This window comes from Choloepus didactylus, assembly GCF_015220235.1.
Source record: "Choloepus didactylus isolate mChoDid1 chromosome 11 unlocalized genomic scaffold, mChoDid1.pri SUPER_11_unloc3, whole genome shotgun sequence".
NCBI classification, from domain to species: Eukaryota; Metazoa; Chordata; class Mammalia; order Pilosa; family Megalonychidae; genus Choloepus; species Choloepus didactylus.
Genome location: NW_023637580.1, coordinates 2167775 through 2187223, shown reverse-complemented (window position 1 = coordinate 2187223; position 19449 = coordinate 2167775). Strand labels below are relative to the sequence as shown.

The 19449-nt window shown below is 36.2% G+C and overlaps 1 protein-coding gene across 1 annotated transcript; it reads left to right on the top strand.

The window, feature by feature from the left end:
- Positions 1 to 3603: 3603 nt before the first annotated feature.
- Positions 3604 to 12436, top strand: LOC119524675 (olfactory receptor 2AJ1-like). Its single transcript, XM_037823363.1, has 2 exons — positions 3604 to 4241; positions 12133 to 12436. Exons 1-2 carry the CDS (start codon positions 3604 to 3606, stop codon positions 12434 to 12436), a joined length of 942 nt encoding a protein of 313 aa, XP_037679291.1.
- The last annotated feature ends 7013 nt before the right edge of the window (positions 12437 to 19449 follow it).

The window sequence follows — 19449 nt, the reverse complement described above, 5'->3', positions numbered from 1 at the left end:
ATATATATTCATCTCAGATATAATTTTATGTCAGATGGGTGCTTTGCACAGAGATGAGACTCAGAGAGAATGAAACATGTTTCCAGGTCTGTATGTGCATTAAATTATCCTGTTTGTCTCTTTTTAAAGCTATAGGAGATATCTTGCTTATAATTCTATTTTTGGAATATAATTATTGAAACCAACCACATGCTCTATTCTAAGCTAACATCTATTCTATTATATATTTATTTAAACAATATCCCATATCAAAAGCTTGAATAAAATAAAGATTTTATTACTTTCATATATAGGGCAATTTAGTATTGGGCTAATGCCTCTCCCATGGAATTTCATTGCAGTGGTGTGAATTACCTCAAGAAGGTAACAGCCAGTTGGTCAACAAGCCAGCAGGTGTGGCACTGAAGTTTTTATGACAGAGCTTATGGATTATAGAAAAGTTCCAAAAGAAAAGTATTTTCAAATGTGGTATAAAATAAGTTTGCAAATTTAACTTAATTTCTCTTGGATATTTATATTTTCAGATTAAATATTTCTTCAGACAGACTTGATTTGGCCTTTTATGGTCTTTTGTTTGTTTTATGGTCAAAACTTTAATGTGAAGACATAATATAAAAGTAAATTGATATCAATTGTCAAAAGAATATGTGATAATTCCAATTTAGAGAATAAAGGGCCTCCAATTAAATACAAATTTAAGGAGATATTCTGTATGTTCTATCTCAACAATGTCAAAGTTAATAAAGAAATGAAAATAAAGGGTACATCTTGAATATATTTGTGTCAAAATTAATTTAGAAGTAGAACATTGGAAAATCTTTAGAAACACAAAATAAGAACTTCTTCATTTAGTGGAATCAATGAGTAGATATATGGAAGGATTTCAATTCCTGATCAGAGACAGATTAGGGCACAACAGTGTCTATATCTAGAAAATGATTTCAAAACACAGAAGAATTCAATTCCCCAATTTTGACAGTAACCAATAAACAATAGTTTGAATGAACACATTGTCCTCAGTAGTGACATTGACAAAATCGCAAACTTCAAATTCTCTTCAAAATTCTTGTTGAATTCCATGGCTAAATTAGTTTAAGTAGCCAAATACTTTATATAGAATGAAGAATTTTTTGATTTGGTGAGCCACCTGACACAAGCATAACTTTAATCAGAAGAGGTTATTATTTGAAGAAAGTATGTTACATCTCTAACTTATAATTATGGTCTATTCTTTTTTTTTCTTAGTTTTAAATGAGCTACATGATCCATGTTAATGTTATTTTATATTCCTTTCTCCATAATCACATTCTATGTTGTCCTGAAAACAAGTGTCCAACCTCAAACCAAAAGTTTAATGGAAGAATAATGTACATTGCTTAATTTGGGACTGAATGACTGAACTCTCTAAGTGCTTTTTCCAAATTATAAATATTTTACACCCCCCCCACACACACAGCCATATATAAACAGGCTCTTAAAATATGCAGAAAGATTTTCCTAAAAACCTGAGACTTATATTAATATTTAGGGTAACACTCTGATTAGCTTCCAAATTTATAAAAGGTAGATGAGTATAAACTGCGTATTACAACTCTTCTCCAATATTTAGAATAAACAAAGAAAGCTTTTGATAGGAGATAAAAAGACTTCACTCCCAAAAAAGAGTCATATGGAGGAGGGTGCTTAAAATGTGACACATGCTTTCTTCATTTTTCATTAAGAATTAGGAAGCTCACTAGTAGGATAGTCCTCCTTGGATTCAACTATAGATTTCCATCAAAATTCAAAACCTCTTAAATGTCATAGCAGATGTAATTTGATCTATCATTCCCACATCTTTGGAATGTGTTACAAATTTCTGATAGACTGGGTAAATAAAGAGTTCTAAAATGGGACTGTAGAAACTTCAAGTTCATCATGGAATTTGAGAGAATGTGGTAAAAGTGGGATGATGGAGATGGGATAAAATTATAGAGGTCACTCTGGTAGGCATGTTTATGCACTATTTAGATAACCCTTTTTGGGTTTCGGTGCATTGGAGAGGTCAGAGACAGATGCCTGAGGCTGTGGAACTGCAGCCCAGTGGCCTTGACCCTTGGAGATGATTGTGTAGTGGTGTGGTTTGAGGGGGTCGGGGGTGGTGGAGGGTGGGGGTTTGTGATTGTGAAGGCCTTTTGGACCACACTCCCTTTGTCCAGTGTATTGATGGATGAGTAGAGGAATGGGAACAAAAACTAAATGAGGAGTGGTGTGGGAGGGGGATGATTTGGGTGTTATTTTGTACTTTTGTTTTTTGTTCTTGTTTTTGCTTTCTCTGGTGCAAGGAAAATGTTAGGAGGGTGGATTGGGGTGATGTGTGTGCAGCTGTGTGGTAGTGCTGTGAGCAGTTGATTGTACACTTTGGATGGTTGTATGGTATGTGAATATATCTCAATAAAATTGAATTAAAAAGAAAAAAATTATATATTAATGACATAGCAAAAAAATTTGTTCATTTTTTATTGGTTTTTGATGACTTTACCATTTATTGAAAACCAGAAACCTGGATTGTTGTTCTCAAAAATTACAACATTCATATATAAAGAAGTACATCCATGTAGGTATGTATGTATTCATGTGTGTGAATACCTATGCATTTATATTGAGGGGTAAAACTTACATAGAGAAGGTGCACAAATAATAAGTTATTATGTAAGAAATGATAATAATAAATAAAATTAAACAGTATTGCTAGTACATATTATACCCTATGCAGTGAATTAATAGATTAATATTTAATTTCTATAAACAAAAATACAGTCACAAGTAAACTATAAAGTTAAATATGCATTATTGATATTTGGCTACATAAAGATTGCATTTTAAAAATTATAATATAAGTGATGTTTCAAATTTTACAACAAAGATTACTCTAAGATTTCTTAAGAATTTCATTGTTTATTATTTTTTGAATGTCTTAGAAATAGTATGTTTAATTTTCTGTTGTCTTAATCTAAATGAAACTAAATCAGAGGGATATCAAGTTCCACAGCCCTTTCAGGTATTCAACAAATATTATTGAATAACTGATACCTGCCAGAAACTGTTCTAGGGACTTGGTTGGAATAGCGAGCAAAACAAAGCAATCCGGTCATGAAATGTAATTTTTGGTGTGTGAGAAAGACAATACAAAGTAAAGACCCATAAGATAATTTTTTCATATGATAGAAAGTGAAAAGTGATTTATAAAAAAGTAAAGAGAGCAGAGTAAAGAGAGCATTGTGATTTTAAGCTTGTTCCTCAATAGGCTTCACTGAGAAGATGGTATTTTAACAAAATGGTCCCAGTTAAGAAAATAGAATTAATATCTTCAAATTACAGGGATTCATGATCCCACTTAATATTCTAAATACTATTAGTCAATTCAAACAACCAAGTGGTTATCTTGTAAAATGTGTCCATGTCATTTTTGGTTGACAGTCCTTTGACTTGATTTTGATACATGCATTTCTAGCTCTCATTGCATTATGTAGCTGTATGTGATAAGCCTGGGATTTCTTCCTTTCTATTCATCTCTTATTTACTTACTTTTTTTCATTTTAGGTAAAGAGCGGGGGATTTGTGATGGGATATGAGAAACACACTTTCAGCAGTGATTTCATCATCTTGGGACTATTCTCTGCTTCCCAAACAAATCTGGTCCTCTTTTACCTTACGTTTTTTATATATATTATGACTATAACAGAAAATACAGTCTTGATCCTACTTATCCACAAAGACATACGTCTCCATACTCCTATGTATTTCCTGCTCAGCCATCTCTCTTTCATGGACATCTTACATATTTCCAACATTGTTCCCAAAATGATCGCTGACTTTCTGTCAGGCAGGAAAACGATCTCATTTGCTGGCTGTGGCTTCCAAATATTTCTGTCCCTCACCCTGCTGGGTGGTGAGTGCCTCCTCCTGGCAGCCATGTCCTATGACCGCTATGCAGCCATCTGTCACCCACTGCGCTATCCAATTCTCATGAACGAGCATGTCAGTGTTCTCATGGCCGGAGGGTCCTGGCTCGTTGGGACCATCAACTCCACAGTTCACACAGCTCATGTACTCCATCTCCCCTTCTGTGGTTCTAGAGCCATTGATCACTTTTTCTGTGAAATACCAGCCATGTTGAAGTTGTCCTGCATAGACACATCACACTATGAACAAGGAGCTTATGTAAGTGGTATCATCTTCCTGCTGATCACTTTCTCCATGATATCAGCTTCTTTTTTTTTTTTTTTTTTTTTTTTTTTTTTTTTTTTTTTTTTTTAATCATCATTTTATTGAGATACATTCACATACCACGCAGTCATACAAAACAAATTGTACTTTCGATTGTTTACAGTACCATTACATAGTTGTACATTCATCACCTAAATCAATCCCTGACACCTTCATTAGCACACACACAAAAATAACAAGAATAATAATTAGAGTGAAAAAGAGCAATTGAAGTAAAAAAGAACACTAGGTACCTTTGTCTGTTTGTTTGCTTCCCCTACTTTTCTACACATCGATCCATAAACTAGACAAAGTGGAGTTTGGTCCTTATGGCATTCCCAATCCCACTGTCACCCCTCATAAGCTACATTTTTATACAACTGTCTTCGAGATTCATGGGTTCTGGGTTGTAGTTTAATAGTTTCAGGTATCCACCACCAGCTACCCCAATTCTTTAGAACCTAAAAAAGGTTGTCTAAAGTGTGCGTAAGAGTGCCCACCAGAGTGATCTCTCGGCTCGTTTTGGAATCTCTCTGCCACTGAAGCTTATTTCATTTCCTTTCACATCCCCCTTTTGGTCAAGAAGATGTTCTCCATCCCACGATGCCGGGTCTACATTCCTCCCCGGGAGTCATATTCCACGTTGCCAGGGAGATTCACTTCCCTGGGTGTCTGATCCCACGTAGGGGGGAGGGCAGTGATTTCACCTTTCAAGTTGGCTTAGCCAGAGAGAGAGGGCCACATCTGAGCAACAAAGAGGCATTCAGGAGGAGACTCTTAGGCACAAATACAGGGAGGCCTAGCCTCTCCTTTGCAGCAACCGTCTTCCCAAGGGTAAAACTTATGGTAGAGGGCTCAACCCATCAAACCACCAGTCCCCTATGTCTGTGGTCATGTTAGCAACCATGGAGGTGGGGTAGGCGAATACCCCTGCATTCTCCACAGGCTCCTCAAGGGGGCACTACATCGTTTTTTTTTTTTTTTTTTTTTTTTTTCCTTTTTTGTCTTTTTTCTTTTTTTTTTTTTTTTAACTTTCCCTTCTTTTTTCAAATCAACTGTATGAAAAAAAAAGTTAAAAAGAAAACAAACATACAATAAAAGAACATTTCAAAGAGACCATAGCAAGGGAGTAAGAAAAAGACAACTAACCTAAGATAACTGCTTAACTTCCAACATGTTCCTACTTTACCCCAAGAAAGTTACATACTATAGCAACATTTCAGTGAACTTGTTCCCACTACATCCATCAGAAATTAACAGACCATAGTCATTTCTGGGCATCCCCAGAACGTTAAATAGCCTATCTGTTCTTCTTGGATTATTGTTCCCCCTTCCTTAATTGCTCTCTACTGCTAGTTCCCCTACATTCTACATTATAAACCATTTGTTTTACATTTTTCAAAGTTCACATTAGTGGTAGCATATAATATTTCTCTTTTTGTGCCTGGCTTATTTCGCTCAGCATTATGTCTTCAAGGTTCATCCATGTTGTCATATGTTTCACCAGATCGTTCCTTCTTACTGCCGCGTAGTATTCCATCGTGTGTATATACCACATTTTATTTGTCCACTCATCTGTTGATGGACATTTGGGTTGTTTCCATCTCTTGGCAATTGTGAATAATGCTGCTATGAACATTGGCGTGCAGATATCTGTTCGTGTCACTGCTTTCCGATCTTCCGGGTATATCCCGAGAAGTGCAATCGCTGGATCGAATGGTAGCTCTATCTCTAGTTTTCTAAGGAACTGCCAGACTGACTTCCAGAGTGGCTGAACCATTATACAGTCCCACCAACAATGAATAAGAGTTCCAATTTCTCCACATCCCCTCCAGCATTTGTAGTTTCCTGTTTGTTTAATGGCAGCCATTCTAACCGGTGTTAGATGGTATCTCATTGTGGTCTTAATTTGCATCTCTCTAATAGCTAGTGAAGCTGAACATTTTTTCATGTGTTTCTTGGCCATTTGTATTTCCTCTTCAGAGAACTGTCTTTTCATATCTTTTGCCCATTTTATAATTGGGCTGTCTGTACTATTGTCATTGAGTTGTAGGATTTCTTTGTATATGCAAGATATCAGTCTTTTGTCAGATACATGGTTTCCAAAAATTTTTTCCCATTGAGTTGGCTGCCTCTTTACCTTTTTGAGAAATTCCTTTGAGGTGCAGAAACTTCTAAGCTTGAGGAGTTCCCATTTATCTATTTTCTCTTTTGTTGCTTGTGCTTTGGGTGTAAAGTCTAGGAAGTGGCCTCCTAATACAAGGTCTTGAAGATGTTTTCCTACATTATCTTCTAGGAGTTTAATGGTACTTTCTTTTATATTGAGATCTTTGGTCCATTTTGAGTTAATTTTTGTGTAGGGGGTGAGGTAGGGGTCCTCTTTCATTCTTTTGGATATGGATATCCAACTCTCCCAGCCCCATTTGTTGAAAAGACCATTATGGCTCAGTTCGGTGACTTTGGGGGCCTTATCAAAGATCAGTCGGCCATAGATCTGAGGGTCTATCTCTGAATTCTCAATTCGATTCCATTGATCTATATGTCTATCTTTGTGCCAGTACCATGCTGTTTTGGCAACTGTGGCTTTATAATAAGCTTCAAAGTCAGGGAGTGTAAGTCCTCCCACTTCGTTTTTCTTTTTTAAAGTGTCTTTAGCAATTCGAGGCATCTTCCCTTTCCAAATAAATTTGATAACTAGCTTTTCCAAGTCTGCAAAGTAGGTTGTTGGAATTTTGATTGGGATTGCATTGAATCTGTAGATGAGTTTGGGTAGAATTGACATCTTAATGACATTTAGCCTTCCTATCCATGAACATGGAATATTTTTCCATCTTTTAAGGTCCCCTTCTATTTCTTTTAGTAGAGTTATGTAGTTTTCTTTGTATAGGTCTTTTACATCTTTGGTTAAGTTTATTCCTAGGTACTTGATTTTTTTAGTTGCTATTGAAAATGGTATCTTTTTCTTGAGTGTCTCTTCAGTTTGTTCATTTCTAGCATATAGAAACATTACTGACTTATGTGCATTAATCTTGTATCCCGCTACTTTGCTAAATTTGTTTATTAGCTCTAGTAGGTGTATCGTTGATTTCTCAGGGTTTTCTAGATATAAGATCATATCATCTGCAAACAATGACAGTTTTACTTCTTCTTTTCCAATTTGGATGCCTTTTATTTCTTTGTCTTGCCGGATTGCCCTGGCTAGCACTTCCAGCACAATGTTGAATAACAGTGGTGACAGCGGGCATCCTTGTCTTGTTCCTGATCTTAGAGGGAAGGCTTTCAGTCTCTCACCATTGAGTACTATGCTGGCTGTGGGTTTTTCATATATGCTCTTTATCATGTTGAGGAAGTTTCCTTCAATTCCTACCTTTTGAAGTGTTTTTATCAAAAACGGATGTTGGATTTTGTCAAATGCTTTTTCAGCATCTATTGAGATGATCAATTGATTTTTCCCTTTCGAGTTTTTAATGTGTTGTAATACATTGATTGTTTTTCTTATGTTGAACCATCCTTGCATGCCTGGAATGAACCCCACTTGGTCATGGTGTATGATTTTTTTAATGTGTCTTTGGATTCGATTTGCAAGTATTTTGTTGAGGATTTTTGCATCTATATTCATTAGGGAGATTGGCCGGTAGTTTTCCTTTTTTGTAGCATCTTTGCCTGGTTTTGGTATTAGATTGATGTTAGCTTCATAAAATGAATTAGGTAGTGTTCCATTTTTTTCAATGTTTTGAAAGAGTTTGAGTAAGATTGGTGTCAGTTCTTTCTGGAAAGTTTGGTAGAATTCCCCTGTGAAGCCATCTGGCCCTGGGCATTTATTTGTGGGAAGATTTTTGATGACTGATTGGATCTCTTTGCTTGTGATGGGTTGGTTGAGGTCTTCTATTTCTTCTCTGGTCAGTCTAGGTTGTTCATATGTTTCCAGGAAATTGTCCATTTCTTCTACATTATCCAGTTTGTTGCCATACAGTTGTTCATAATATCCTCTTATAATTTTTTTAATTTCTTCAGGATCTGCAGTTATGTCACCTTTTTCATTCATTATTTTGTTTATATGGGTCTTCTCTCTTTTTGATTTTGTCAGTCTAGCTAGGGGCTTGTCAATCTTGTTGATCTTCTCAAAGAACCAACTTTTGGTGATATTTATCCTTTCTATTGTTTTTTTGTTCTCTATGTCATTTATTTCTGCTTTAATCCTTGTTATTTCTTTTCTTGTACTTGGTTTAGGATTGGTTTGCTGTTCATTTTCTAGCTTCTTCAGTTGATCCATTAGTTCTTTGATTTTGGCTCTTTCTTCCTTTTTAATATATGCGTTTAGTGCTATAAATTTCCCCCTTAGCACTGCTTTTGCTGCATCCCATAGGTTTTGGTATGTTGTGTTCTCATTTTCATTCGTCTCTATATATTTAGCAATTTCTCTTGCTATTTCTTCTTTAACCCACTGATTGTTTAGGAGTGTGTTGTTTAACCTCCAGGTATTTGTGAATTTTCTAAGTCTCTGATGGTTATTGACTTCTAATTGTATTCCATTGTGGTCAGAGAATGTGCTTTGAATAATTTCAATCTTTTTAAATTTATTGAGGCTTGTTTTATGTCCCAGCATATGATCTATTCTGGAGAAAGTTCCGTGAGCACTAGAAAAGTATGTGTATCCTGTTGATTTGGGATGTAATGTCCTGTAGATGTCTGTTAAATCTAATTCATTTATCAGATTGTTTAGGTTTTCAATTTCCTTATTGGTCTTCTGTCTGGTTGATCTATCTATAGGAGAGAGTGATGTGTTGAAGTCTCCCACAATTATTGTGGAAACATCAATTGCTTCCTTTAGTTTTGCCAATGTTTCTCTCATGTATTTTGTGGCACCTTGATTGGGTGCATAGACATTTACGATTGTTATTTCTTCTTGCTGAATTGCCCCTTTTATTAGTATGTAGTGGCCTTCTTTGTCTCTCAAAACATCCCTGCATTTGAAGTCTATTTTATCTGAGATTAATATTGCTACACCTGCTTTCTTTTGGCTGTAGCTTGCATGAAATATTTTTTTCCATCCTTTCACTTTCCGTTTCTTTGTGTCCCTGTGTCTAAGATGAGTCTCTTGTATGCAACATATTGATGGTTCATTTTTTTTGATCCATTCTGCGAATCTATATCTTTTAATTGGGGAGTTTAATCCATTTACATTCAACGTTAAAACCGTGAAGGCATTTCTTGAATCGGCCATCTTATCCTTTGGATTATGTTTGCCATATTTTTCCCTCTCTCTATTAATATCCTTTATTGTACCCATACCGAATCTCTTTAGTACTGAACCTTTCTCCAAGTCTCTCTGTCCTGTCTTTGTTTCTCTGTCTGTAGGGCTCCCTTTAGTATCTCCAGTAGGGCAGGTCTCTTGTTAGCAAATTCTCTCAGCATTTCTTTGTCTGTGAAAAATTTAAGCTCTCCCTCAAATTTGAAGGAGAGCTTTGCTGGATAAAGTATTCTTGGCTGGAAATTCCTCTCACTCAGAATTTTAAATATAACGTGCCACTGCCTTCTCGCCTCCATGGTGGCTGCTGAGTAGTCACTACTTAGTCTTATGCTGTTTCCTTTGTATGTGGTGAATTGCTTTTCTCTTGCTGCTTTCAGAACTTGCTCCTTCTCTTCTATGTTTGACAGTGTGATCAGTATATGTCTCGGAGTGGGTTTTTTTGGATTTATTCTATTTGGAGTTCGCTGAGCATTTATGATTTGTGTATTTATGTTGTTTAGAAGATTTGGGAAGTTTTCCCCAACAATTTCTTTGAATACTCTTCCTAGACCTTTACCCTTTTCTTCCCCTTCTGGGACACCAATGAGTCTTATATTCGGACGTTTCATATTATCTATCATATCCCTGAGGTCCATTTCGAGTTTTTCAATTTTTTTCCCCATTCTTTCTTTTATGTTTTCTTTTTCCATTCTGTCATCTTCCAGGTCACTGATTCGTTGTTCAACTTCCTCTAGTCTTGTACTATGAGTGTCCAGAATCTTTTTAATTTGGTCAACAGTTTCTTTAATTTCCATAAGATCATCCATTTTTTTATTTAGTCTTGCAATGTCTTCTTTATGCTCTTCTAGGGTCTTCTTGATTTCCTTCATATCCCGTACTAGGGTCTCATTGTTCATCTTTAGTTCTTTGAGTAGCTGCTCTAGGTGTGTCTCTTCTGGTCTTTTGATTTGGGTGCTTGGGCTTGGGTTATCCATATCGTCTGGTTTTTTCATATGCTTTATAATTTTCTGTTGTTTTTGGCCTCGTGGCATTTGCTGACCTTGATAGGGTTCTTTTAGGGTTTGTAGACCAGTTGAAGTCCTTATCTCTAATTTATCAGATCTACAGCTTCGTGGAGTACACTTTCTCTAACTAACCAGCAGGTGGCGTCCACGAGACACCTGTTCTCCACAAGCCAGATCTCCCCTGCTTAGCCTTTTTGGTGAGTGGGGGAGTGAGTCTTGTGGGGCCCAATTGGTGTCCCAAGCTTGCGTGTGTAGTTGGTGTTGCCTGCCCTGTATGTGGGGCGTGTTTCTGGGCAGTCAGGGAGGGGGGGTGGCCCTAACAATCAAATCTCCCTGATGATCCTAGAGTTTTAAAGCTACTGCAATAGTCTAATCCTTCAGTTCAGTCCTGCCACAGTTTGTCTCTGCCACTGACCCACAAGTCTTTGGTATTGGCGTATGGCTCCTGAGACTTGCAAGTGGGCCCCTCTTCCAGGCTGTGCACCCCGGGTCCTCTGTTGAGGGATGACTGTGCTATGTCGCAGGTGAGTGCCGTCCCCCCAGGGCAGTTCTGGGCTGCTGGGCTGTGTTGGGAGGCTCCCAGTCTGCTCAAATGATGGCTGAATGGGGCTCTGTTAATTCACACTGCTCCCCCTTCCCAGCTCTGGGACATTCAGCTGAGGTTGCAGGGAAGGCTAATGTCCACGCCCAGTTTTGTGGTGTGTGCCTGTTATTTGAAGCACTTCCGTCACACTGGGTTGTCTGGGGCAGCTCTGGGCTATGGGGCTGGCGATGGGCAGGAGTGTTTCCTGTCCACCAGGATGGTGGCTGTGAGCGGACACCCCCCTTTTCTTGGGAAGTTGTGTTGTTTAGTGAATTTTCTCAGCCACTGGATTATTGCCTTTTGTCTCAGAGCTCTCTTAGTTCTGCTCTTGACTTGACGTGCCCAAATTTCAATTCTTTGAAGCTTTCTGTATTGAGCTTCTTAGAGTAATTGTTTTAGAAAAAGCAAAAAGGATTTAAAAAAAATAAAAAAATAAAAAAAAAAAACGGCCCTCCTCAGAGATCTAATGGGTTATTGAAATGCTAATAGACAAAGCAACCAGGGCCATTAAGGAAAAGTGCCCAGGGCAGAGAGATCAGCCTTGCTTCGGGATTTGCATATGCGCCTCAAGGCCTGATCTCCGCCCTTCCCCTTTCTATGTTCACCAGAACTCCAAAAATCCTCTGCTTTTATTTTGGAGTTTTTCGTGTTGTTTTTTTTCTATGCCTGTCTCCTCTCTGCTGGGCTGGCTGCTCTCAGAGTCTCTGGTGTCTGGCCTCAGTCTATCTATGGTTGGAGTTTGAATCAGTAGAATGAGTTTCCGGTAAGAGCAGCCACTGCAATTCTCCCTTCTCCTTCCTGGAGCTGACAGCCCCTCCTCCCCCGGGACTGAGCCTGGCAGGGAGGGGCGCGGGTCCCCTGGCCGCAAAAACTTACAGATTTCGCTGATCTCAGCAGTTCCACGTTTTCATGAGTGTTGTATGAAGTATGCCCAAAGACAGATTGCTCTGTGGTGTCCAGTCCACGCAGTTCCTGGCTTTTTACCTACTTTCCTGGAGGAGTAACTAAAACATACAGCTCACCAGTCTGCCATCTTGCCCCGCCTCGATATCAGCTTCTTATGTCCAAGTTCTCCTCACCGTCCTCCAAATGAAATCATCAGAGGCATGGAAAAAGTCATTTTCTACCTGTTCCTTCCACATGATTGTGGTCATAATGTACTATGGACCATTTATTTTCACATATATGAGACCTAAACGCTACCACACTCCAGGTCAGGATAAATTCTTGGCAATATTCTATACTATCCTCACACCCACACTCAACCCTCTAATCTACAGCCTTAGGAATAAAGATGTTTTCCTGGCAATGAAAAATATGCTTAAAAGTAACTTTCTACATAAAAAGTGAATCTGAAAAGTATTGAAATGTGTGTTCTCCCTATTTCCATATCAACACCTACAGGAAATCCATTATTAGATTGCCCTGAGAAGGAAATCAGAATTTTGCTAATCACTTGACTGCAAAGTTATTGTTTTCCCCAGTGTGGAAAGAAATGAATATTTTCAAAAGTGTTATTTCTAGTTATCCTAGGTGTTGGTTTTGTGCATGCACACCTCTGAAAATGCATTCTCCCTTCTGTTGATTCTTGCAGGAATAAAAAATAGACCCAAGATTACTTACTCATTTGAACCAAAATTGTAAGAATTGATAATAATCATTCATTAAATTATAATCAGCTGTGTGCATTGTATAAGATAGATATATCCATATAATTGTTATGTTTTTATGAATCTATTAAACTTATATTTAAATTTTTAGTCAATTAGTTATTAAAAATATATGATCTTCCCTTGGAATCTCAGTTATCCATTTACTGATTTCTTATGGCAACATTTTCAATGATGTGAGTAATATAGTCTATTATATAAATATAATATACATATATAATAAATATATTTAAACTCTCCTTAAATGTATATATATTTTAATTATGTATGCATCTATACAGATATAATGTATAAATAAACAAACATATATAAATTCATAATCTGGTTGTGATAAGATCAATTTATTGATTCTTTGCCAGTAACCAGAATACATTTTATAAGAATATTCTGCAAAATTTGTCATTTCAAATATGAATGTACTTTTATTTTAACAAACACTCCTATCAGCTTGTCATGAAGTACAATGAAAAGAAGTAATTAAATGTTTCTCTTCAGAAACTATATAAACAATTTTAATAGGAAAATCAGGAAAATATTTTGAGATAGATGTTTGTTACCTTTATTTTATCAAGTTGACTAAATATGTCATATTAAATAAATATTGTTATATACTTACATGAATCTATTACATTGAACTTTAATATGTGAAAATTATTATTGTGACATTCCCAACTGGAAATTTTTAGACAATAGGAATAAGAAATGATAGCAAATATTTTGCAAATTTACCATCATGATACAGTACAATGTAAATGGATATGAAATCGGGTACAAACTTTAAAACATCAACCTAGCAACATACTTAAAAAACATTGAATTAAATCTCTTAATAATATATTATTCCTAGTGTTAAGGATATAGACTACTAATACAAAATTGGCATATAATTAATTATTTACATGTCAGGTTGGGTTTTGCATAGATAATCTGGTATTATTCAAGGAACCCCAGGGAAAAAGAATCAAGAGGACATCTGATATATATACACACACACATTTTTTTTATGACATATATTTAGGAATTGGCTCATGCAACTGTGGGGATGGGCAAGTCAGAATTCTGTATGGCAGGCCACAAGTGGGGAAGTCCAATGAAGGTTTCTGATGAATACCTCAGGGGAAGTTTGCTGAAATAGAGAAGGAAAATTTTCCTTCTGAATGCTGAAATCATCAGTTCTCCCTTCAGGACTTCACTGATTGGATGAGGCTTTTCTCATGGTTCAAGGCAGTTTCCTTAGGTGACTGTAGATGTAATCAGCTACAGAGGCAATCAACTAATTGATGATACAAATCTGAGAAATTTCCTCACCTTAACAATCAGGCCAATGCTTCTTTGACTAAACAACTGGACACCACAACCTAGCCAAATTCACCTATTAACTCAACCACCACAGCATCTATTTATTTGGCATATTTTACAATAAACTTTATTTTATCACATTCAGGAACTATTATTAATTGTTTTAAATTTGATAATGGTTTACTGTTTATGTTTAAAATAATCTGTATTGTTAGAGATGTTGTGAAAGGTTACAGATGAAAGAATAGGTTTACTTTAAAATATGCAGTGCTTGGAGAGGTGAGAGGGTTTTATGGAGCAGTATTTGCCTTGTGTTGATGACTGCTGAAGCCGTGTGATAGATGCATGAGGGTTCATCATGATATTCCCTTGCTTTTATACATGTTTGAAATTTCCATAATCCTTGAAAGAGCTTTGAGCAACTCTCATCCTTTTATTCTTCCCAATACAAAACATCATATTCCTGATAATAACTAGAAAATGAATCTGCAAAACTGTGTGATTGGGATTAAATTCCACAATGTTTTTAGAGTATTTTGGGAGCACTTAACATCTATTTGCCATCCCTTAAGTGGAGTTCAGGGAAGAAATGCAAATTCCTTGATGAGTTATATTGAGGAAATATATGCATTATATTGAATTTATGATTTTCTAGAAATTTTAGAATTCTAACTCTTTAGGACCATAATTTTTCTATATTAATAGTGGGCTGCTACATTTTCTGAACATCTTAATTGGTTCATATGATATTTCCATTTATTCTAATGTTGTTCCATATCATTTATATTTTATATTTTATGCCAAAAGTATTGATTTTGTGTTTGCTTTCCAATAATGAAATACATTAGTTTCTGTATTTGCTTAGCATAATATGGTTATTGCTTCCAGGAAGATAATGAATAAAATACATGGTATTGGCATTTAATTTTGATCCTAACATTAATGTGTATAACTATATACATATTTAATATAACTGCCCAGTTTATCATAGTACAGATTTTTTTTTCTCTTTCTTAGAAGGCAAAAGAATTTGTATATTGTTGGTTTTAGGAATTTCTCTTCTTTTTTGACAAAAATATTCACCCTCTATTTGTACATTATAAAACATTTTCCTTAATTTAGTATCATCATTGACCCTACTTTTTCTCTAATATCTCACATCCAATTCATTCACAAATTCTATTTGTTGCAACCTCAGTTTAGACTCTCCAACTGCCCACTTCTCCAACACTACCCTACTGACATACAAAAGCTGCCATCTCTTGCTTGGGCACCATGCCAACCTCCTGAGTGTTTACAAACTTTCAGAGTTGTGACTTAAGAGTCTCTCCATACGATAGCCAAAGAGATCCTCTTAAAACATTAGCCACATTGACAACTCCTCTTGTTCAAATCCTTCTAATGCCTTTTGAATGACTCCATTTCTTTAGGCCTTCATGATAAGTCATTGGATCCATGTCTCACCTCATTCATAGCACACCCACACTTCCAAATTTTCAAAAATGATGTCCTTGTTTTTCCTTATGCCTTCAGGTCCTTTGCACTGCTGTTTCCTACCCTATTACTTTCTTTCTGCACAACTTAATATCGACTTGTGCCCTTATTCATTTTGGATCCTTGCCCAAATATCACTGTGTAACAGGCCTTTTCTGGCCAACCAATTTAAATAGTAGCCCCATAATATTATATCACATTGCCTTGCTTGTTTTATTTTGTAAGCCTTTGCATTCTCTGGCATTTTATTATTTGTTCATTTGTATAGGCATTTCATGTTATGGTTTCCCTTTTAGTATCTAAGTTTCTGAAGGGCAGATATATGTCTTGAGGGTTTACCTCTGTAGATGTATGATTAGAAAAGTAAAATTACTTTATCTACTGGTAGATTTTATTTTCTTATTTTTCTTATTATCTGTGCCAGTTTGAATGTATTGTGTCCCCCAAATACCATTATCTTTGTGGTCTTGTGGGGCAGACCTTTTGGTGCTGGTTAGATTTGCTTGGAATGTGCCCCACCCAGCTGTGGGTGATGATTTTGATGAGATGTTCCCATGGAGGTGTGGCCCCACCCATTCGGGGTGGGCCTTGATCGGTGGAGCTATATAAATGAGCTGACTCAGAGAGAGGGAAGTGAGTGCAGCTGTGAGTGATGTTTTGAAGAGGAGCAAGCTTGCTAGAGAGGAACATCCTGGGAGAAAGCCATTTTGAGGCCAGAGCTTTGGAGCGGATGCTGGCTGCCTTCCTAGCTAGCAGAGGTTTTCCAGACACCATTGGCCATCCTCCGGTGAAGGTACCCGATTGCTGGTGTGTTACCTTGGATGCTTTGTGACCTTAAGACTGTAACTGTGTAGCTAAATAAACCCCCGTTTTATAAAAGCCTATCCATCTCTGGTGTTTTGCATTCTGCAGCATTGGCAAACTAAGACATTATCTTACTAATAATTGAATGATATTCACCAGTGAAACTTTTCCAAACTTAATGCTATGCAATATTCATAAATATATTAATCATTTTTCTGGTAACCCTTAAGAAGCAACTGCTATATACCAAGCAATATTCTACATATTTTTCTTATATTAAACCACTTACTCCTTCCAGCAATAATATATAATATTGTATTTGTCATGCCACCATACAAACGAGCAGAGAAATTCAATCCTTCTCTTAGTAACAGTTACTATTTGTATGATTACTATTAATGATTTAATTAAATTCTATTCTATATCCTCAATTTTTAGAAATATATATCATAACACAGGAATTGAAACTATGTTAACATTTTCATTGAAGTAACATGGACGCTATCTCAGACTGATTTGCTTTGAAGTATTTTATACACACACACACACATATACATACACACACACACACACCACCTTCTAGTTTAGTTATTTTCTATTCAGGATATTTATGTTTCCTTGATTACATTTTAATAATGCCTATATATGAATAGGCTTACACAAACTTGTACATACACATACATGCTCTCAACCAAAAGTAAGGTCCACTCAAGTATATCATGGAAAAATTTATAGTATTAACATAAAGGTAGATCACAATAATTTTTGAGATAAATTTAATGGTTGAAAAGACAAATTTCCTCCTAATATTATTTATATATTCTTTGCAGTTCCAATGAAAATCACAACAGTATTGCAGAGAAAACAACAAGCTGATTTTAATAGTTCTGCACATGAAAGGGCGCATTCTAATAGTATGTCCAGACAAAACCCTCATGCCCATGTGAAATGGCCATCATGGCCTGTCCTAAAATTAAACATAGTGCTCTAATGAGAGAAGCCAAAGGAAATCCCTGTGTTGAGTGAGACAGATGGAAGTTTGTGGGGAAAACAGTATATTATTTTAGAATGTGGATTCCACAGGTTTCTAACACCTACAACTCTGGATTTGAGATCTTGTTTAAGGTGGAAAACCTTGGGAATGTTATCTATTCTCTCTGGGTCTTATATATGTGTTTGATGAATGAATGAGATAACAAAAGCAAAATGTTTAAAATCTTTCATGACATTTAAAATGAACAATAAAATTTATCTCTCAAAATAATTGTGGATAAAACAATTAAATTAGCTGAATATAGTTTTGTAAAAAAGCTTGCATATTAAATTTAATTAGTGATTATTCATATCGACTCACTATGGAATAAATATATACATTCTTTGACCCCTCAAACACCTGGTGACAAACTCAACACTGTTAGCGCAGCTGCAAAAACACCATCTAAGTACTCTGCCCAGGTAAAACTTCCATCCAGGGTATGGGGCTGTCCAGACACAGATCCCTTAACAGACAATGTGTTCCATGCTATGGTGAGTAGAAATAAACTTGGCTAAGAGGTGGAGAATAATGGGGAAGATGCAATGAAGGCATTTTTATCATATATTTTATTGTAGAATATAACATATATACATAAAAGTGATAACTTTCCAAGTGCAATTTAACAAGTAATTAGAGAGCCAATTTCAAAGAATATGATAGGTTACAATTCCACCAAGGAAATAATTGAAATGGTGGAACTGTAACCTGTAACATCCTGTATGAAATTTGTTGGACAGCTACTTATTAAATTGTAATTTGAAAGCTATAACTTTTGCATATATGTTAGATTTCAAACTAAGAAACTGACTGAAACTATGGTACCATAACTCATAATGACTTTGAAAGCATTTTTATAGTAAACAAATGTATGTTCTTATTCTTAATAATATAATTCAACAAACACTGGCTGAAGCAGATCCCATCTCCCTCCTCCCACTTGACTCCCAGAAACATCTACTGTACCCTAGGAAGCCCTGGCCTTTCATCAGTGTCTGCACTATAAGTACTTTCAAACAAATTGTTTTCCTACATTCCCTTCACTCCCCTCTCTGGCTATTCCCTGTGGAAACGCATCCCCTGCTGCCCTATGAAATAGTGGTGTGGTGCTTTCCTCTCCACATGTCACACCCCACAGGAACTCAAGGTAGGTAGTTTTCCCTCCCTTCTTCCCATAGAAGCTTACAACCATTCCCACCCCTTCTCCTTGCAAACCTCCAAATAAATTTGAAGCAAATGCCTGATGTGGCATCATCTAAGTCCACAGTCACTTTTTTTTTTTTGACATTATATCAATGTTTATTCCAATGAATTAAGCAGCCAGTGATATAACTATATAAGTTGTTTTATAAGAAAACAAGTATGAGTACCTTTTATAAAGAGCATTCCAGAAAATCTTAAAATAACCAAAGCCTAATATGCAAGGTAGAAGGCTGAACCTGGTCTCTGGGCTAAATGTGTATTAAGTGTTACTGTCTCAGAGATGCAGAGGTCTGGTATGCTAAGCATTATTCCAAGATTTTTTGTTTACTAGTGGGCAGTCACCATTGAAACTACACTGGGATCAGATAATGCATGAAGATTTATGGTGGCATTACAAAATGAAGAAATGGCGTAATCCTGACAGTAAACACAATGCCCACAGGGCTTTATAGTCATATACTACACAACTTTTTATATAAATGTGGCTGCTTTTGAAGCTTTTGTTTTTTTTTAGTGCCTCTCATACACAGCTTTTTTTTTTTTTTTTTTTTTTTTTTAAGATTAAGTATCTCTGAGAAAATGATAACAAAACCTGGGGGAGGAGAAGATACTGAGAAGACATAATTTGTAGGAAAATTGGAACTGAATCGCTAGATAAGAATTATTTTTTCATTAGGATTTGCTATACATGGAGTGTAACTGGAAAGGGAATTATTTAAGCCCTAGTATGTTGGATCCTTTCATTAAAATACAATAGATCCTTGTCACTGAAATCAAAGGAAAGACAGAAAAAGACTTGTGGCCTCTTTAATGAGATAAATATGTATTTGGCTTTGTAAGCCAGCAGAAAAGCTACCTCT